The sequence below is a fragment of the Panthera onca genome, chromosome A3 (assembly GCF_046562875.1).
Source record: "Panthera onca isolate mPanOnc1 chromosome A3, mPanOnc1 haplotype 2, whole genome shotgun sequence".
In the NCBI taxonomy this organism is placed as follows: Eukaryota; Metazoa; Chordata; class Mammalia; order Carnivora; family Felidae; genus Panthera; species Panthera onca.
In genome coordinates this window covers 52154962-52176611 of record NC_138341.1, presented here as the reverse complement: position 1 = coordinate 52176611, position 21650 = coordinate 52154962, and the positions used below count along the sequence as shown (strand labels likewise).

The following is a 21650-nucleotide window of genomic DNA, read 5'->3' as shown; positions in this document are numbered from 1 at the left end:
ATCTATCATCTATCATCCTCTACGTAGCAGCCATCATGAAATCTCTTCCTCTTGCCCCACACCCATCCACCCATCACTCTCTCCCTGGCAGAGGGAAGCATTGCAGTTAGATGCTTTTGCATCATTCTGGTTTCGTTATGCGTGTGCAAACAAATCAGACTACAAATCCTTACGTGCTATTCTCTTAACACAGATGGTTGTATATTATACTCACTGCTCTGCACTTTGCTTTTTAATTTTTCTCCCCCTCCAACTTTTACTAAGATATTGACATACAGCACGGTATAAATTTAAAATGTACAGCATGATGACTTGAGTTACAAACTGCAAAGTGATTATCCTAAGTTTAGTTAACATCCATCTCTCATATAGATACAAAATACAAAAAAAAAAAGACAGAAAAAATGTTTTTTCCTTGTGATGAGAACTCTTAGGAGCTACTGTCATAACAACTTCCAAACATACCATACGGCCATGTTTTCTATAGTCATCATGTAGTGCGTTACATCCTCAGTACTTACCTTTTCTCAGTTAATAATATAACTTGGAAATTGTTTCGTATCACAGAGCAGTCCTCATTCTTCAGAGCTGCATAGCAGCCCGTTGTGTGGAAATTGTTTCGTATCACAGAGCAGTCCTTATTCTTTAGAGCTGCATAGCAGCCCGTTGTGTGGATGGACTGCTGTTTATGTAACCCGCCCTCTGTTGGTGGACACGTGGGTTGTTCCGTACCCTTGATACTTCAAGCTGAGTGCAGTGAATCACTTCATTACATATGTCATTCTGCACGTATGCAAGTATTTCTGTACGATGAATGTCTAGAGGTAGAACTGGTAGGTTAAAGGGTTTTTACACTTGCAATTTGGATGGATAGTGGCCAGTTGCCCTCTAGAGGGTTGAGATATTTTTTTCTTCCGCCAGCACAATATGAGAAAGGAGTCTCCCCATAGCCTTGCCACCAGAGGGCTGTCGGATTTTAGAGTTTTATGAATCTGATGGGTGACAAATGGTGTCTTGGTTTTATTTGTGTTTCTTTTCTTATGAGGGAGGTTGAGTATCTTTCCATGTGTTTAACCCTTTGAACTTTCATTCACCCTCTGCCCGTGAAATTGTCGGTCTCTTTTCTTTCCTTACTCCTTTCTTTGCTGACACAAGGGGCAAATCCTGGCACCCATCCTTGCCTCCAAGCTTTGCCTGGGCTATGCTCACAGGGAGGCGGGGAGGGTGGGGACAGGGGCTGACTTTGGGTGGATCAGGGGTGGAGACAAAGTACTGACCTTCATGGAAGCTGTACTCTCATTTAATGGAAGAATGGAAGCCCCTGATCAGATGTTCATTAAGTGAGATAATGCACATAAATGCTTGGCACAGTGCAGGGCCCACAGTAAACGCTCTGAGAAAGGCTGTAGGACATGCAAACCTACCAGGATCTATGTATCTGAAATAGATTACCTGCTGTCCCTGTGCAGGGACGTGATTCCCCGGAGCTGGCTATGGGGTGTGGCACCTCCCAGGGCATTCTTAGCACATGTAGAGCACACAAGTCACTGGTTTGGATCTGGATTCCACCTCTGCCAGTTTTCTTGATTGTGGAAAGCCCAGTCTTAAGAGCAGGGCTGATCTGAGGCAGACTGTGGCTTATGGGGTTTTTGTGTTCGCTGCATTCTTCTCTCATTCTCAGATGCTAGTGCCTGGCCCTCAAGCCCTGGCCCTCTAGCTCCCCTTTCCCCTTCTCCTCCACTTCCTTCCCCCATCTTCAATCTCTTAGGGCTCATGGTGTTCCAAAGGGGCAGGTGGTCTGGGCTGACTGGTAGAGGTTAGTGTGTTTAGCTGTAGGACCCCTGGGAAAGCCAGTCTAGACTCAGGGCCCCCACACTAAGGTCATGGACATATGGGAGTTGGGGCAGGAGGATTTCCAGTCAAAGGTGGGAGATAAGGGTAGAAGGGCCATGGAATTCAGGCAATCTGTCACCCCACCCCCACCCCATCCGCGCACTCTCTTGCTACCCCACCCCATACTCTCCAGCTCTGGATCTGATTTACCATTGAGCTTTGTCTCTGCAAATTCCTTGTGTCTGAGCCTTTAAGGTCCCTAGGATCTTCTGCCCAGCCTGAAGGGTGGCCAACATGGTAGAGAGCAGCCCTGGCTGGTGAGGTGGCCTCCCAAGGAGATCACAGTTCCCTTGGAGCTCCATCCACCTGTCCTCTTTGTCTTCTAGCTCTGCAGCAAGATCCTGGAGAAGACAGCCAACCCTCAGTGGAACCAGAGCATCACCCTGCCTGCCATGGTAAGCCTTGCCTCCTCGGGCCCATCCCAGCAGACCCTGGGCTCCTGGCCTCCCCAGCATCCTGCTTATATCCTGGACTTCTCCTTCTCCTCCACTTCCTCCTCCTCCTCCTTCTTCTTCTTCTTCTTCTTCTTCTTCTTCTTCTTCTTCTTCTTCTCCTTCTTCTTCGTCGTCTGCTTCTGCTGCTGCTTCTACTTCTTCTATTTCTTCTTCTTCTGCTTCCCCTCCTCCTCCTCCTTCTTCTTATATGTTTATTTATTTATTTTTGAGAGACAGAGAGAGAGTGAAGGCAGGGGAGGGGCAGAAGGAGAGGGAGAGTGAGAATCCCAAGCAGGTTCCATGCCCAGCGCAGAGCCCTACGCGGGGCTTGATCTCACAACTGTGAGATCATGACCTGAGTGGAAATCAAGAGTCAGATGCTTAACTGACTGAGCCACCCAGATGCCCACCCCCTTTTATAAAAAATATTTTATTTTTAAGTAATCTCTATACCCAACATGGGGCTTGAACTCACAACCCCGAGATCAAGAGTTGCATGCTCTACTGACTGAACTAGCCAGGCTCCCCTGGACTTCCCCTTCTTTAAAAGGATCCCACTCCACCATGTCTCTCTTCCCTCCTCAGTTTCCCTCTATGTGTGAAAAAATGAGGATTCGCGTCATAGACTGGTGAGTGCTGAGTCTTGGAGTCTTTGGGGTGACTATTGTCAGGGTTCACTGGGTCCTTCAGTTTTCCTCAGTTGAGAACACATAGTGGGAGAGTCTTTTTCAGGTAAGGGAGTTTCCTCTGCTGGGAGGCCAGAGAAGGAGAGGTCGTGGGCTGTTCTTGGGAAGCTTACTCACAGCCCTACTCCAAGGTACAGAGGGCAGCCAGGTAGAGCAGAGAGATCTCCAGAAGCCTGAGATCCCCTAGGGCAGGGGGTTATCAGGAAGACTTCCTGGAGGAGGTAGGATTTTGATAAGTCCAGGGTGAAGGCATTCCAGTGCAAAGAGGATAATAAGCAAAGGCAAGGAAGCTGGAAAGAGTAGGGTTTCTGGGAGGATGGGCTGTGACCCGGCTCCCCCCCCCCCCCCCCCCCCCCGCCCACCCCATGCCCACTGTGGGCTGTTAATGTGGAATGAGCACTTACTGTGTGCCAGGTCCTGTGCCCAGCAAGTATTTTACATGCGTGACATCATGTGATCCTCAGCTCGATTCCTGGTTACTTTATAGATGAGGGGGTGATCTATCTAAAGTGACAGCTGGGAAGCAGCTGAGGCTGGGATCGAACCCAAACCTGCTGTTCCCAAAGCCTGTGTTCTTAACCACTGGGCTCTCTGCTTCCCACTGTGTTAAGGTGATCTCTGTCACACCTGGAGGGCTATTAGGGGTCCACATGCATGAGCTCTGGGACCTTCCAGACATGAGGCTTTCCAAAAAGAGAGTTGTCCTCTTTCTGCCCCCAAAAAGTCTTGGCCGTGCGGTTCCCAGCGTGTTCTCCTTTGGTCTCAGGCCATGGTACCCCCAGCCAGGAGGGTAATGAGAGACCAGGGAAAACCCCCAGGCCACAGAACCATTAAAGTGTGCGCCAGTTCCCTAGGCCTAGAGAAAACAGCTTGTGGGAATTAGAGAGGAAAGCAGCAGCCAGGAGGACCAGGAGGGAGAGGCCTCTAGGGCCCTGACCGCAGGTATGTTCCGTGGGCAAGCGGTCTTGGGGAGAGATGTGCTTCATGTCCCCAGAACCACCTCTGTATCTCTGCTCACAATGTGTGTGCGCACCTGAGTGTGTTGTGGTGACAGGGGCTGTTTGGCTGTACGTGTCTGTGTGTGTCTGTGCCTGTGGACTCTTGTGTGCATGTGCGCATGGGTGTGGTTGTGTTGTGTGTGGTGGGTGGGCCTTGCCGGGGTCCGTGTGAGCTGTGTCGGAGGCATCAGCATACTGTACAATCCAAACACATTACGGAATCCGGTGGTTGCATCTCTGGTTTGGGTTGAAGTGGCATTTTTATTGTGAGTCTATTTTCAGACTTGCTGTATTTTCCAAAAGCAACCCCAAGCCCCAAAACCCAACTCTTGGCCAGAAAGTGTTCTGCTGCTGCAAGTTCCTGTCCAGAAAAGTGCTTTCTTCCCAGAAAACTCAGATAAACTTTTGTTATCACCTGAGCCCTGGAAATATGATATGGTCCACATGGCCTTTTCCTTGTAACTTAATCTTCTGTTCAATCCTTTCATGTTTTCTTTTTTGTTAAAGAACAAAAATTCAAGAAGTTCCTTCTACCCCATAAAAACGGAATCTGTCTCCATTCTCACACAGTTCAGATAAGACCAGAGGTCAGAAATTTCATTCTCCTCTCTAAGTGCTGGTCTTTTCCAGGGGCCAGTCATGAAGGCAGTTGCCAGTTATCTGCTGTTGATGATCTCACTGTAAGATGTGTCAGGAAGTTCTTACTTCCCAGGGCTTATCACCATCCTTCATCAGGAAAAATGATGAAGATCTCTGCTGACAATCCATTCTTGTTGGTTAGTCCCCACCCGGGTGGAAAACTTTAAAATCAAAGCTTAATCACCAATCTGGGAAGTGCAAAGAGGAAGGAAAGGAGCAGTAGAGATCAGGTATCTGATGGGTATAGCATTGAAAAGAGAAATAGAATAATAGCCTTGCCCAAGCGTGTCTTTCACAGTGGGGCTTGGGTGTGTCATTTTCTGAAGCTGCCTATGGCCTAGGTACCCATAGGAGGGAGAGAGAGACTACAGGGCTCCAAGGAACATGGATCCCGGGAAATTTCAGGAAGGAGATAGGTCTTGCCCAGTCCAGCATTTCTCAACTTAGCACTATGGCGTTTTGGGCCAAAAAATTCCTTACTGGACAAGACTGTCCTATGCATTGTAAGGTGTTTGGTGGCAACCATGGCATCTCTCTCTTGCTCCCTGTCCCCATTCAAAACTATCTCCAGACCTTGCTAAATGTCCCTGGGGGTCGAAATCACTGGATTGAGGACTCTTGGTCTAGCCTGACAAGGATTGCAGTGGGTGACTGCAATCAAAGCTCTGCTTCCCATGTCAGGTGTATCTGGCTCAAATCCTAGTTTTGCCATGTTGGCAACCTCAGTTTCCTCATTGAGATCCTCATGAGTACTTGCCTCATGGGACTGAGTGAGGGTTCGAGCTAATTCATATGACGATGTTAGCACAATGTTTGACTTTCAGTAGGTGCTTGATAAATGCCAGCTATTCTCTATGTTATTGTCAAGGGGGCAGGGGTGGGACCCAGAGGGAGGGTCTGCATGGGATGTTGTTGGCTAATGGACTCGTTATAGTCAGTCTGCTCAAACTCCTACCTGTAGTCCCCCATGCTGGTTAGGGAAGGGAGAAGCCTTCCTCCGAGGAAGCAGGACAGGGACAGGCTCCCGTGCATGTACCATGGCAGGAGCACTGGATCAGGAGTCAGGACACCAGGGTTTCAGTTCTGGCTCTGCCCCTCCCTCCCAGGCTGACCTTGGGCAAGGACCTTCCACCTCTGAGCCTCAATTTTCTCATCTGTGCAATGGAGAGGATAATAAACGTACTAGTTCTTCAAGGCTGTTGAGAGGATCCTTTGAGATAAAGGAGGTTGAAAGTGCCTCGTCACATATAAAGTCAGATACAAAAAGTAATCCTGCATGAGCTAATATAAGCTAATTTAATATAAGCTAATATAAACTAATTTAAGACTGTGGCCTTGGAGATAGCTTCTTCTTGGGATGTCCCATTTTCTCCTGGCCTGGATATTTCCTGAGCTTCTAGAACCTTGCTCAACCTGGGTCTGGGGGTCTGGTTCCCAGAGCAGCCTCCTGCTCTCCTGCCCTCCCTCCTGCCTCTGGCCTCTTTCCTTTCAACCTGCAGATGTCTCCCCAGACATCCAGGCTGGCAGCCCAGTGTTGGTTGGCTGATGGGATGCTGGTGGTTGGCCAGATGGACTAGTTCCCTCAGAGGAGTCTTGAGCAACACTTCCTTTCCAGTCTCTTCTTCCCTAGGATTACCAGGCCTCAGTAACATACCCAGTATGAAGACTGAGACCCATAAAGATGTATATAACCCTCTCCTTCTTGGGTGGGCTGTGGCGTGCAGTCCCCCTCCTGTGTTCAGGCCCTCTCTGCCCTCTTATTCTAGGGACCGCCTCACCCACAATGACATCGTGGCCACCACCTACCTGAGTATGTCGAAAATCTCTGCCCCTGGAGGAGAAATAGAAGGTAAGTTTCCCTCCCTTGTTCTGTCCTCTGGTCCTCCACACTCTCCCCTGATCTACCCCTACCTGTCTTATACCTGTAGTTTTGAGAGTGCAGAAAAGGGAATATTAATTATAAGGCCTTTGCAGCCCATTTGTCATGAAGAAGGGCTGTGGCCAATGAGAAAGATGGCTTTACAGACACTTAGGATTCTCTACACCTCGGCGGGTGGGATACACCACTGAATGGTATAGAGAGGATAATTCCCTCCTGCCGATAACATGGGTGGCTGTGGCCATTCTGTGCATCAGGTTCTGTGTTGGCCAACTGTGTTCTAGGAGTTTCTATTTCGAAATAGCTTTCATTGGTCAGTGAAAAAGTAGGCCATGATCATTTTGTAAAATTTAAAAAATAATTAATGAAGAAGAATATAAAATTTGCCCATAAAATTACCCATATGCTTACCCCCCAGATAAGAGCTAATTATTAATATTCTGGGAGTTTTTTTTGTGTGTGTATGCATATGTACATGAATGTGTCTGTATGTATACCCAGGTGTGTGTGCATTAAAAACTGTTTTGAAACAACTATTTTGAAAACTGCTTTTTGTCACTTGGCAATATAACATAGATGTTTATTCATGTTATTAAATATTATACAATAGCATTTTAAATGAATACCCATTTTCCACTGTGTGAATGTATCTTAATTCACATTAACTAGTTAATGATGAATATTCAGGTTTTCTAATTTTTCTACATTATAAAAAACTAATTTTATATTGAATATTTTTGTAGATGAATCTTTTATACAATTCATGATTTTTTTTGGATGAATACCTAGAAGTGGAATTGCTGTATCAAAGGATTTGTAAATTTTTTGAAAAGCTTATTTATTTATTATTTGAGAGAGAGAGTGTGTGTGTGTGAGCAGGGGAGGGATAGAGAGAGAGGGAGGGAGACAGAGAGAGAGAGAAAGAGAGAAAGAGAGAGAGAAAGAGAGAGAGAGAGAGAGAGAGAGAGAGAATCCCAAGCAGGCTCCATGCTGTCAGCACAGAGCCCGACACGGGGCTCAATCACACGAACTGTGAGATCATGACCTGAGCCAAAATCAAGAGTTGGACCCTTAACCAGCTGAGCCACCCAGGTGTCCCAGGATTTGTACATTTTAAAGCTATTTGTATATATCAAAATTGCCCTTCAAAAGACTGAACTAATGTACCCTCTAATCACTCACATAAGCTTATTTTGCTCTACTTTCGCCAACACAGGATAAAATAATGTTAAAAAAGAACTTTGTTAATTGATGGCTGAATTTCATTGTTGTCTTAATCTTCATTTCATCAATAGATGGTTAAGTTGATGAATGCAAGTTTAGAAATATTTTAATAGTTGTTTTATATTTACATATTACTTATGTATTTATTATGTATTTTATTCTATTATAAATTGCCTATTCATTGTCTTGGTTCATATTTCTGATAGTATGTTTGTTTTTTTCTCACTGTTTTGTAAGAGTTCTGTATATATATGGATGTTAACTTTTCCCCTGTTGTATATGTGGTAAATAATTCTTGTCTGTTTTATTTTACCATGTAATAGAATTTGATGTGTAGATATTTAAAATTCTTATGTAGCTAAATCTGTTAACCTTTTCCTTAGCAAATAAGGCAAGGATCTAACATTACTTATTTCACAGTTGTTCTTTGGTAATACCAACACTGTATATTAAATAATTTTTTCTCTATATTTTGAAATGCCACCTTTATCCACTACCAAATTCTTAAATGTGTTCTTGGGCCTGTTTCTTGATTTTCTATTATCTTTAATTGGTATGTCTGCTTGTTATTTCTTAGGTTTTGGTATCTGGGTTATGCTGGCTCTATAAAATTAATTGGAAAGATTTAAAGTCTTTTCTAACATCTGGAGAAGTTTATATAACATAAGAATATAGTCTTTTGAGGGTTTGAAAGAATTCACCCATAAAACCAGATGGGCTAGGTGCCCTTTTTGAGTGGGTATAGTACTAGCTCTTTAAAAACTTTTCAGTTTCTCCTGTGACCATTGTTATTTTTAGCTTGTTACTTTTACTATAGTCAATTTTGATAATTTTTTTCCATAGAAAAGTGTTCACTATGTCGAACTCTTCTAATTTATTTACATAGTGTTGTATAGAGCAATCTTTTATAATTTAAACAATTCTCTCTACCTATGGTGTTTTCCCTTTTCTTATTTCTAATGTTATGTGTTTGAGTTTTCTTTCTTTTTTTCTTGGTTAGCTTTGTTACAAGTCCCCTACCCCCGAACTTTGTTTCAAAGAATCAACTTTTGGATTTATTTATCAATTCTAATGTTTTTTTCTTAATTTTCTAATTTTTTCTTTTTAAATTTTGTCTTCTCTCATCTTTTTACTCTTTAACTCTCTTCAGCTTATTTTGTTGTTTCCTTTTAAAACTTTCTAATTAACTTCTTGTGCTTATTTTCAAAATCTCTTATCTACATAATGATATGGTTTTTGTCCCATATGTCATGCTTAGGAAGGCCTTCAGCAAACCCCAAGGTTATATTTAACTCTATTTCTAATTTTTTTTTACATTTAAATATTTAGTCTATTTTGCATTTATTCAGGTGCACTTTCTGAGAGCAGCCTGATTTGATTTTTCTAACTAGATGCTGCTTGTAGGAACACATCTTTTTTTCTTACAGTTAAGTTACTTTGATCTAGCCAAGTGCAGGACTCTTTTCAGTGAATTTTATCTGAGTCGTGGTGAATTCTTAAATCTGAGTTGAAGAGGAATTTATTCTAACATTGGAACAGGAGCAGCTGAAAGCAGGGTGGGGTAGGGAATAAGAGCAGGAACTCTGGAACCAGGCAGCTTGGGTCCCAATTCTGCTTCTTTGTAGCTGAGTGAGTCCCTCCTCCCCTCTCGCCAGGCCGGGCCTCATAAGGCTGTTGTAAAGATCCAGTGAGATTATAAATGTAACATTCTTAGAGTGTCTGGTACGCATGAAAACCTAAAGTAAAGTAACTTTGCTGTGTAGTATCATTATTATTGGCTTTCTGCATCACTAATCTGATCTTTCTCCCCTGTACCAGCTCTCCTTACTGCTTTCCATGTAGTTTAAAATTGGCCATCGCATTTTGAGTTTTCTTGTCCCGCCTCCGTTCCCCTCTGTCATTCCTTTTATATTTTTCATTTTCTTTTTGGTCGGTTCTCTCCCAAAAGTTTTGTTTTGCTTCACAACACCTATGTCTTCTTGCACTCTGTTGAGAATTCCAAATCATTTCTGGAGACCTTCAGGTGAATGCTGTCTGGAAACTTACAGATGCTGCTTCTCTACCTTGGTCAGCACTCTGTGATTCTTCCTTTCTCCTTTATTCACTCTCTGGCAAGACCTGGTCAGTGCTGGTGCCTTTCTACAGACAGGGTGCATTGTTCTCTGTCCATTCACCTTGACAAATCTTTACCTGGAGCACAGGTTAATGTGTCCAGTTTCTGGAAGATTCCATCTGGTACTCTTAAAGTTGAGCAATCCCTTTCTTCTACATTCTCTGAAATATTAAAAAAAATCACCTTTTAATTATAGAAAATTCAAACACACATGAAACTAAAGAATTGTGCAGTGAAATTCCAGGTGTCCTCAGGTAGCTTTAATATCCAATTGCTCTCTGCCATTCTGATTTCATCATTGGTACTTTTAATCGGTGGAACACATAAAAACTGCCATCCATAAGACACTGCTGTGAGGGCCCTTCCCGCTCCAGCCCCCTACCCCCACTGACTGTGGAAACAATCATCCCACTTCTCTGATGCTCTTCAGATAATTTTTGAGAATGGCTATTTTGGATGTGCAGGTAGAAAGATTTGAGGGTCAGTGCATCATGAGGGTGGGGTGGAAGGGAGGGCATTCTGGACCCCTTGCAGATCGAAACTCCTGGTATGGAAGGAATCTTCTCCAGTTTTCTGATTGGTGCTGTCTCTGGCTTTAGAATCCAGGGGCAGACCCTCGTAGAAGCACAAAATGACCTTCTGACTGTTTCCTGATGGCTACTATTTCATGAGGCTACACCTGTGCCTGCTATTAGCTGCCCGAGGGAGAGTTTAGATCCCTCTCCGCCCAATCAGTCTTCATTTCTGTTGGTGATGTTGGCCTTGATCTTTTTCAGGGTCACTATGAAGGTTTTAAAGGGAATGTGAGAAAGAGGTTTACTTGGCCACTAGATGGCGCTCAGGTCATGGGCAACCCTGCATGGGTCAGGGAGGCATTCCAAGGTGGGTTCAATCCTCTCCCGCAGATTGTTTTGGGAGTAAATGAGACTCTTCTTGCAACTAGCTAACCAGTTTTAAATGCGTTATTAAATAGCTTGATCTCTGAAACAATACAAGAGTTTAACTTACTGCTCAAAATAGAGCTGTTCTTCACAACTGCTCCAATGTCCCTTCTGGCAGAGGTACGTCGCTGAGACCCTGAAAGTTCATATTTGCCTTGCTCCCCGCCCAGCTTCTCCCATTTGTCCTGAGGCCATCTCAGAACGTGTCACTCCAGTTTTCCTTTCAGTTGCTTGTGTTCTTTCTTCCCTTTAGGGGGTTCTATCACATCTGGGCGGTGCTCCACGCTGTTTTCTCACTGCTCTCAATACCCCCACGAAACCAAACTGTAAAAACGCGTTGTTTCTCCATATTCCTCTGCCCTCGTGGTTCACCAGATTATCTGGCACAACCAGGAGTTTTTGTTTTCATGTTTTTGTTTTTATTTCCAGTGAGGACAGGACCTAACACTAGCCTCTTAAGCACTGCTGCCCACAAGTTTGCCTGGGCACACTTAAGTATTCCTTGGACCCTGTGCTCCAAAGCATTTAGTAAAAATTTTGTTTTCTAAAAAGGAGTGATTTCCTTAGAAGCTGCAGTTCTTCTTCTTCTTCTTTTTTTTTTAAGAAGCTGCAGCTCTTTCGAAAGGTAACGGGCACATGAGGCCCGTGAAACCGACACAGACTCTTTTATAATTTTAAACGTATGAAAATCATCCTACATCGATGGCACTTGGGTCCTACAGTTTTTTCCACAGCTAAGAAATCCATAGAGCTTTTTGTTTTTGTTTTTGTTTTTTTCCTTTGGTCTCTGGAGCACAGATGATGATTTCCCAGCAGTTCTCGGCTTCTCCTCCTGTCTGGCACGGGCTGGTGTCAGGCAGCCAAACCGTGGGCGTGGGAGATTGCTGAGAGAAGGAGCTGGCGGGGCTGGTGGCAGGTAATGGCCTCGGCTTCTCCAGAAGAAGACGTGGGTGTCCCAGGGCACAGCTGTGCTGTGTGGCTCACCAGGCCGGGAGGGCTTGTCCTTGGTCTTCCCCCAGGTGAGGGAGTTGGGCTGCGTGGCTCAGGCCGCCAAACTGGGAGTGTTTGGGGCTTCTACAGCCACGGTTCCCTGGGCTCAGGGAAAACACGGCAAAACCCTTGGATTTTGGCAGAAGGGTGATGAGGACTAAATAGAAGCCTTGTCTTAGGTAGCTTCGCTGGTCACTCTGCCCTTGACTTTATGAGTTGCCTGCAGACGCAGAGGAGAGAACCTGGGATAGGTCTCTTTGGCACCTGGAGACCTAGGATTCTGCCCCCAAATTAAGAATTGTTAGTCTAAATTGTCAGCAGGGCCATGTCTTACTAGGTGCCCAGCACTGTGCCTGATGAGGTTTGTTGAATGAACGAACGAACGAATGAAGAGATGAAGGAATTAATGAAAGGTGCCATTGGGAAATAGGCTTCTCGGCAGCCACCGCTTGGTCCTCTTGGACACCAGAGGCATGTGTTGGTCAGATGGCTGGTGGGGATAGGGGGACCTCGGTGTCTAGGTGGGGCACCGGTTTACAGCCAGGATTCAGAGTCAGTCTGTGGATGTGAAGTGGAGTTTGCCCCTGCAAGAAGCACATGGCAGTCAGAACCATGACCTCGGCCCTCATTAGCCTGAGATAACTGGCCGGGTCTGTTTGTAATCATTTGAAAAGAGCTTAAAATGGAATCTGTTTCCTTCCGGTGGGTCCTGGCCGCGGCTCTCCTCGGGGCTGCAGCTGTACCCATGTGGGTCCTCTCCCTGTTGCTAAAAGCTCCCCTAAGACCAGAGGCCTGGCTCCTCCATGGAGGAAGACCTCTTCCTGTGGATATGGAAATGGCTGTGAATGATGGTTTCTGCAGCCCTCACTTCTGCCAGCCGGCATTCCTAGCTGAGGCCCGGCTGTAGAGAGCTGCGGGGCTGGGTCCCAGGGGCTCACCCTCCTGCTGCCTTCTGCACCAGTGGCTCAGCCTTGTCCTCGTATCTGGACTTCCATGCTCCCCTTCTCTCTTGTCTTCGCTCTTTCTCTGCTTCTATTCAGTCTTGCTTCATGATATTTTGCTCAACTCTTGGCTCTTAACTATAGCCACGAAGCTGTGGGAAAATAGGCATAGATATATATTTTAGGAGGAGACAAGTAGGCAAAGATGACCAACAAATGAAAATAATCAAAGATTTTACCACCATATCACAGGCTTGGTCATGCCCCCAGACCTGGTTATGCTTAGCTAGTTGGAGGAGGAAACAAGGAGGGTCAGAGGGCAGGAAGAGGCTAAAATCAGAGAGGACCATGGAAGGAGACTGAAGGGCGCCCACTCCCTTGGGGGTGTCTTATATCTACCTCAGAAGTGAGGGACAGATTCTAAGAGCCCAGAAGGGTGCTAGAACATCTCCTTCCTTGCTTCTCTCATTTCTGGAGACCCCTTACCAGAATACAGGGGCATGTCCCAGGGTGTAGAACCTTCAGCTGATGGGCAGGGCCTGGCACTGTGCTTCACTTGGAGTGGTGGGTGCCGGAAGCAAGATGCCAGTGCCTGCAGTTGTGAAAATGCAACATGGTGCTCTTGCTGGCAATACTGAAAATGGCCACTAGATGGAGATGTCGTACCTTGAAATGCCATTGCTCAGAGACCTTGCTCCCAATTGTTAACCTGCCTGTTAGGTGGAGTGCTGGGTATGCCTCACTGCCTTTCATGTTCCCCCCACCTTTCTTTGTGTCTGTGCTTTCTTTCTCTCACTTATTTGGCTATAATACAGGGGGGAAAAAAGCACAATTTCTTTTCTGTGTTGTTACTTGAACGTATTGAGTCAAGTTTCAGGTCCCATTTTCAACTGGCAAACAGAACACTCAGACATAGGTAGGCAGACACCGGTGGGGAGGGACCTGGAGGCTCATCTTGCTGCTGGGGGCTGTGTCTGGCTGGGGGTGGTGGTGCAGTAATGACTTAATTTGTGATAAATTCACAGGTGGGAGGGGGTTGGGGCCTTGGGCCACATCTATTTCCCACACAGGAGCCGTCTTTCCATCTGTCTGTCTGCCAGCTCTCCATCCACATGCCTGTTCATGTAACCAATCCTCCCAGTCATGTCCATCTTAACCCCTTTTCCATTTCTTTACGCTTCAGAGGAGCCTGCAGGTGTGGTCAAGCCTTCTCCAGCCATGGACCGTATGTGCTTTCCTGGGGATGGCAAGGGGGTGGGCTGCGGGTTTTTAGCTGGAGGCCAGAGGGTGCTGGTTGCTGGGGATTATTTGATTTGCTTGAGATGGGACTGAGGTACACCACCACGGTCCCTGAGCTTACCTTTGGCTGTTACTTCTGTACCGCGGTTGAATATGAAAATCGCTTGGAATGCTTTAAAGACAATTCCCCATGCAACCCCTTCCTGAATCTGCTAGGCTCCAGCTCAGGCTCAAATGAGTCCACTCTTGCAGGCAGGGAGGGGGTGGGGCAGGGCCCTGGGCAAGGCATCTTGGGGACCAGGAGGAGGCCAGGGTAAGTGGAAAACTCTTGAAGTTGGAGTTTACAGGGTAAATCATAATGGAGATGATTAGTACAAATAATTAGTAAAGCTCATGTTAGTTTCCTTAGCCTGGGCCTCCACCTCTGTCCCAAATGCCAGAGCCCTGTCTGTGCTGGGGACTGGAGGGAGAATGGTGACAGGCGCACGGCAGCTGGCTCTGTGGGGAGGCATGCTCCTGCACTCAAGCTTTGTCCCTGCCCACCCCACTTTACCCCAGGGTCTTGGCACTCAGTGGGACTTGGGCTTCACAGCTCCTGTCCTTAGGTCTGGCTCAAGCATTTTCTTGCTGAGGCCATTTATTTTGTACCTTCCTTGCCCCATCCTTGCTCATAAGGATTGGGTCATCCCAGATGACTCCTGCTCGCAGGCCCACTTCCCATTGTTGGCATTCTGGAAACAGCCTCTCCCCCCTTCTTCTGGAAGAGACACCTTGGCTTTTCCGGGTTCTCAGAATATTGTCCAGTGACGTTCTGTCCTGGGAAACTTGACCGTTGACTGGAAAATCATGCCATAACAACAGAGAGCCTCTGAGGAGACAGTGATGTAGAGAAAAGGTTTCCCTCATCACTGGTGGGATTCTCCTTTGCACTGTCCTCCAACCTGTTCCACTGAAAGGTGGTTCTTTGTACAATGTGGGGAGGGAGACAGAATGCTGGAGTGAGTCAGAACTGTTGGGTGATCTGTCTCGACTTCATAATGACGTGGTGGGTATGGGGGACACATGCCAGAGGAGTGCCCTGTGGATTGGGACATCTAGCCAGGTTCCCCCCCACCTCCGGCTTCCTGGGTGATGGCTTCTCTGGTCACTAGACTCTTGGGCCTCCTTTATGTGTCCCCACGCTCCTGTGAAAGAGGGAGTGGGGATGCAGGCTGGGGTGTGGCCTGAGAGGGGCAGGACAGCGGAGGGCCCTGGGCCCCAGCTTTGCGTGCTGGCTTTGGGGTTAGACCAAAGTGCATGGGATTTGAGATTAGACCATTCTGGGCTGTGCCACTTTGTAGTGATGTGTTCCTTTGCATCTCTGAGCCTCAGTTTCCTCATCTGTAAAATGAGATAATAAAAGTAATAACCATCTCCACATCTCAGCATAGTGGTGAGAATTAAAGGGCCTATGGGAGACAATGGTCAGTGTCATGATTCTTTATACACTTACGGGGGTTGCATCCTCTGCATGTTCAGGGAACTCAGGGCCAGGGATGGGCTCAGGCCTGAGGTTGGCTGGGCTGAGTACTAGAAAGCCACACCGGGCTGGCTCTTCTGATCCTCACCTATGTCTCCCAGTGGACGACCATCTGGGCTTCCTCCCCACCTTTGGGCCCTGCTATGTCAACCTCTATGGCAGCCCCAGGGAGTTCACTGGCTTCCCGGACCCCTACGCAGAACTGAACATGAGCAAGGTGAGCCAGCACCCCCACAAACCCACATCCCCAGGCCTGCATGCAGGGCTCTCCCACCCCGGGCAGCGTCTGCTCCAGTCTGGACTCCAAGAGCCCGATGGGAGCCCAGGGCCAGAGAGCGTCCCCTCAGAGAACCCTCTTTCCACCTGGCCCCCTCCTGGCTTCTACTTCCTTCTTACTCCCCTCCCTTTTGCTTTCCCTTCAGGGCCAGCCTAACAGCCTCCCCTCCCCTGCCACCTTTTTCCTGGTCCCCCTGAGGGACCCAGGCCTTATCTGTCTCAGGTTTCATCCTTCCCTGGCTGGGTTGGAGTCTGGTACTGACCATCTGGGTGGCTTGTCATGTCCCCTGAACTCTCTGGGCCACCATTTCCTTATCTGCAGAGTGATGGGGGTAGCCCAGGGCCTTCCTGGTTGTCTGGGAGAAGAGCCTGGGACAGATCAGGCCCCTTTCCTTCCTCTCCTCCCCTCCACCGCCCCCTTCTCTGCTTCTGGTGACCCAACCTCCCCTCTTAGGGGGAAGGTGTGGCCTACCGAGGTCGGGTTCTGCTCTCCCTGGAGACCAAGCTGGTGGAACACAGCGAGCAGAAGGTGGAGGACCTCCCTGCGGATGACATCCTTCGGGTGGAGGTGAGGGGTGTGGCTCTGGAAGAAGCGAAGGAGATGGCGACAAAATGGGGCTGGCTTCTATTGTCATGGTGGAGGAGGGCTCAGCTGTACCCACAGTCTGTTCCTTCACCCCTCTGGGCCTCAGTACCTAAGCAGTGAAATGGAAGTAACCCCACAGCTATCCTACCTTCCTGAGGGATATTCAGAGGCTCAAAGAAAATAAATGAAAATATTTTAAAAGTCTAGAGCTTGATGCAAAATGAGAAGTGTGTTTTATAACAATAATGTAAAGATAGCTAACGCTTATTAATCACTCACCGTATGTCAAACGCTACGCTAGTGACATTTGATGGCACTGAGTCCTCCCAGCACCTGTGAAGTGGCTGCTGTTAGTATCTCCATTTTACAGATGAGGAAACTGAGGCTTAAATGTACCAGAGCAGCAAGCGGTAGAGCTGAGCCTTGTGTCCAGGAGGCAGCTGTATGGGGTCTGTGTGGTGTTTTAAGCTTTCAGACTCTGTAGTCGGAAAGCGCTGGTTTGAATCCTTCTGTATCAGTTTCCATATCAGTGAAGTTGGGGTAGTGATTATACTTAACCTCATAAGATTGTTGGGAGAATTAAATTAATTCAAGCCTGCATGCAGTGAGCAGTCAATAAGCGTTAGCTATTATTACTATGTACTTAGTTTTTAAATTTTTAAATTTATTTTGAAGGGGAGAGAGAGAGAGAGAGTGCGAACAGGGGAGGGCAGAGAGAGAGGGAGAAAGAGAATCCCAAGCTCTGTCAGTATGGAGCCTGATGCGGGGCTCAGTCTCATGAACCCTGAGATCATGACCTGAGCCGAAATCAAGAGTCAGATGCTCAACTGACTGAGCCACCCAGGCGCCCCTCTATTTACACGATTCAAAAACCCAGTTGTGTAACCATCTTCTCTCTGCCTTCCGTGAAGGGGATTGCAAAGTCATCTTGGGATGTGTGATTGAGTGCCTGCCATGTCCTCAGCCCTGTGCCTGATGCCCAGAGGGGACATTCGTCCCAAACACATGGCAGCTCGTGTGTAATGCAGGGCTGGATGGTGTGGTGGAGACTCTGAGTGGCATGGGCTGGGAGCTCTGGGCAGAGGCATGGTGGTTTAGACCCTTTGGCCCCTTTCGAGTGGCAGATGCAGGCGACCAGGCATCCCCGTGGTGGCGAGGCCACTGCTGCCGGTTTGGATTGAGGAGCAGCATGACCTTGGAGGATCAGACCTTATTAGAGGAACGGGGCCAAATACACAGGCCTGGAATGAGTTTGCTCAGTTAGTAACCAAATCTGGGCACTGTTGCTTAGCTGGACCATTCACCGCCCATCTGTCCAGCCAGGATTTATTGGGCGCCAGTCACGGCCAGGACCTGCCAGACACGTGATGCCTCCCCACCCCAGTGTCTTCCTTCCTGCTCCTCATGACCCTTCGTCTGCCCTTTCTGTTCCCAGAAGTACCTCCGGAGGCGCAAGTATTCCCTGTTTGCTGCCTTCTACTCGGCCTCCATGCTCCAGGATGTTGATGATGCCATCCAGTTTGAGGTCAGCATCGGGAACTACGGTAACAAGTTCGACACGACCTGCCTGCCGCTGGCCTCCACCACCCAGTACAGCCGGGCGGTCTTTGACGGTGAGGCCAGAGGCTGTGCGCCCGGCTGGGACCCAGACCACAGAGCAGGGGCTGAACCCTCAATACTGTTTCTCACGGAAAGCTGCCGGAGGCCCACGCAAAGGCCCTGGCCCGTGCAAACCTATTTGGGGTGACTCCCAGCTCTGTCCCCCTGTGCTACCCCCCACTCCCCGCTCGCCTCCAGGCGGGTCCCTGTTGCCAGGACCACAGATGGGGCTCCTAAAACTGGCTGTGGTCGGCGTTGATCCTGACCTATGGCAGTAGTCAATTTCATGCTGGCTTGGTGTTGAGATTTTGGAGAGCGTGGGTTTCCCAGGGTCCTTCTAACAACCCCTTTGTTTGGATGAGCTAAAGAGCCCTAATGAGAGCAGCTGCTGTTGGTTCCGCACACGAAGGGAGCTCAGACTCCTTGTTTGAACCTTGGGGAATATGAACCACATGTGTATGTCCAAGGGAGTCCTCAGGGGGAAGGAGCAGGTGCCTGAATGTGTCCCACCCTGGGTCCCTTTCCTACCCACCCCTGTGCTCCTGGCTCAGTACCAGGCCCTTTGCATCCTTCCAGGGTGCCACTACTACTATTTGCCCTGGGGCAACGTGAAGCCCGTGGTGGTGCTGTCATCTTACTGGGAGGACATCAGCCACCGGGTCGAGGCTCAGAACCAGCTGCTCAGGATCGCTGACCGGCTGGTGAGTAGAAACTGCCTCACACCTGCACACACCCTTGTGCACACCCCCTGTCCCCGTGGGGGCCTGTGGATCAGGGAGAGGGGAGTGAGAATGATCTGAGGAGCCCAGACTGAGGTAGGAGATGATGCAGAGAAGGAGCTGAGTGGAGCCACGCTGAAGCAACAGGATGGAGCCTTGCACCCATTCATTCATTCATTCATTCACCAACTGCCTTTGACTCTGACCACATGCAGGGCTTTGTGCTGGAGGCTTGCAGCCACAAGGTAGACTTGAACAGGAATGCCTTCGGGAGTCAGTTTAGTGAAGGCAAGCGCAGGTTCACCCCACACCTCTCATACAGAGGTTCCAAACTGAAGTGCAGGTGACACTCTAGGAGAACCACGGGAATGGATGGGGGCTCAGAGGAGGGAAAGGGCCAAGGAGCATTGGGGGGCATTGCAGAGGCCACGAGGAGATGGGAGGCAGGAGCCCTGTTAGGATGCCATTGAGGTAGTCCGGGAACAGTGACGAGGTGCCAGGCAGGAGGGACCTCAGGAGCAAAGCTGCAGGACTTGGGCTAGAAGGACTTGGTGGCTGGGGACTTGGAAAGGCAGGGAGAAGCAGTGTGTATGAGGTCAGGCAGTGAGTCCTGCTTTGGATGTGACCAGGGGGTCCTCTGGGGGTTTCCCTGTGGATGCTGAGAGCTGAGAGCCTGGCATTTGGCCAGAGAGTGGAGGACATCAAAGTGGACAGAGGCGTAGAGGTCAAGGGCATGCAGCTGGTGATCCTGGTAGTGGCCCCAGGCTGTTTCTGTGCGTGCATGGAGGCTCATCCACAAGGAGGGTGGCCCATGGGAACCTCGGGGAAGCAGGTGCGGCCACACTGCTGGAGCAAGCTGTGGGGCAGCGGGGTGGAGGGAGGGGGTTGCAGAGGCTTGGGCGTGTCTGTGGGTGTGGAGGTGAGCACAGTGAGGAGGATGGGGAGCGGTGTGGGGGGGCAATTGGGGTCTTGAAGGGGCAGGGAGGGGATACAGGCCTATGTGAAGGCATGGTGGCCAGCCTTCCTGAGACTAGCAGCTCTCGGGGAAGGAGGAGACCAGCCAGCGCCCAAGTTCTTCAGGGCTTGGTGTCCATGTTCTACAGGTCCAGACACCTTGGGGGTCAGCTGTTCTCCCACAAGACGCTCCCTGAGGGCCTGGACTGGGTGTCCTTCCCAAGGCCTGTCCTCAGAATGGCATGTGCTCAGGGAGGCTGACAGGTGGGGAGGGGACCTGAGAGGACTCAGGGGTGAGCCCTTGATCTGACAGGTATTCTGTGAGAGGTCTCTGTCTCACAACTCAGGGCTGAGGCCCGTGGAGATGGCTGCAGAGGAACCCCAGGAGGAGACGGATGTGACCTGGGAGGGACTGGGCCGTGAGTTTGGAGAGGGAACTCCCTGCTATTGGAGGTTATCTGAGTGTTCCTGAAGAAAGGACGGGCAGATTGGGAAGGGATGGGCCCTTCCAGGTGGGGACTGGTGTGGACTCAGCAGGTCCCTCGGCTGTGAGTTATCAGACCAGCTTGAGGGGGCCCGGTGAGGAGCCAAATGCAGCGGAGTTCTGTGGGAGCTTGCACACGGCCTCAAGTCCCATGACCAGGCCGGCGGCTGGGGTCCCAGGCTTGGGAATTTAGATCTGTTTGGTGTGGGGAGCCCCGGAAGGTTCTCGAGGCGAGACAGACTCTGGTTTGTTGGGTCTGGGCTCCGCCTTCTCTGCTCTACCTGTTCTCTCCTTTGGTTCAGGGTGACCGACTCAGATTTCGGTGACGGGGCCTGGGGGTTGGGGGTCTGGTGCATACCTGCCACCCTGCAGTGCCGCTCCCAACCCTCGCCTGCCTGTTCCGCAGGAAGCTGGCCTGGAGCAAGTCCACTTGGCCCTGAAGGCTCAGTGCAGCCCCGAGGACGTGGACTCCCTGTTGGCTCAGCTGATGGATGAGCTCATCTCCGACTGCAGGTAGGGGGTGCCTGGCACCCATGCGCCCCCCTCCCCTCCTGGCTCAGCCAGGCCCTTTCCCTAGGAGTGTTCGTGTGTGGCAGTGAGTGGCGCGGCACGTCTCCCCAGCCACGCTTGGCCAGCAGTCCAGCCCGTGCTGAGTCCAAAGGTGGTGGAGCCAGCGCGGGGAGTTGAAAAGGTGACATTTAGAGCAGGTCATAAATCTCCCTGCAGCAGCGGCAGCTGCGGGCCTGGGGCGGCCCGGCTCACCTGAATGGGGAGCATTGTGTCTCTGATCCCCGACCTCCTATTTCCCTGATGGAATCTCCAGGAGGAGCTGGCTGGTGGGGGTGACAGTGCCCCTCCTCCCCAAGGCCATGTCGGGGACCCCGGTTTCTATTTAACCTTCTATTGACACGGCTGATCGTCAGCTTCAGGAAAAGAGGGCTCTGGGGGTGATGGAAAGTGGGGGTGCTTAGAGGCCCAGCAGAAGGGGAAGCATCTCAGCCTCCCCTCCACTGCTGGGTGATTTGGGGCTCACCACCCACCTGCTCTGAGCCTCCCTTTCCTCATCTTCAACCACATATTAAGAATAACTGCTTATGATAGCATGTAAGCAAAATGCTTGGTCTTTTAGGAAGTATTTGATAAATGGTAGCTATAATTACTATTAAGAAAAAATGTCAGAAGACCTAGCTTCTTGTCCCTTTAACCGGCATTGTGGCTTTGGGCAGCTTCATTTCTCTGGACCTCCGTTTTCTCAGCTGTTAAATGGACTTAATGATAAACAGTTGTTTTTCTACTGTCTGCGGGGTTAAGTGTAAATGTATGAAACCGTATTCTGTGCCCCTCTCAATCTTACCATTCCCCTTCTGCTGAATGTCCGAGAAGTGCCTTCGCACTCAGAAATGGGTAACCGTGGCCGCCTGACACAGGGCCTTCTCGTCCTTTGTGCCCCAGTTGGGAAGTGCATCTTTATCAAACAAAACATTACCCCAGAGAAACTCCCCTGCCCCTCAATGGTGGAATTTCAGGCAGATCATT

General features: G+C 49.1%; 1 protein-coding gene across 22 annotated transcripts in view; it reads left to right on the top strand.

The window, feature by feature from the left end:
• DYSF (dysferlin) overlaps positions 1–21650 on the top strand; it is a 224202-nt gene that overhangs the window by 83274 nt on the left and 119278 nt on the right. For 13 of the 22 annotated variants that reach the window (XM_060657973.3, XM_060658063.3, XM_060658027.3 and 10 more), the window contains 9 exons: positions 2220–2288; positions 2913–2956; positions 6417–6499; positions 13922–13963; positions 15598–15713; positions 16227–16340; positions 17794–17971; positions 18534–18658; positions 20521–20627. In XM_060657973.3, coding sequence (XP_060513956.2) covers positions 2220–2288; positions 2913–2956; positions 6417–6499; positions 13922–13963; positions 15598–15713; positions 16227–16340; positions 17794–17971; positions 18534–18658; positions 20521–20627 — 878 coding nt within the window. The remainder of the gene's footprint in view (positions 1–2219; positions 2289–2912; positions 2957–6416; positions 6500–13921; positions 13964–15597; positions 15714–16226; positions 16341–17793; positions 17972–18533; positions 18659–20520; positions 20628–21650) is intronic. The other 9 variants (XM_060658011.3, XM_060658121.3, XM_060658089.3 and 6 more) reach the window with 1 other exon arrangement.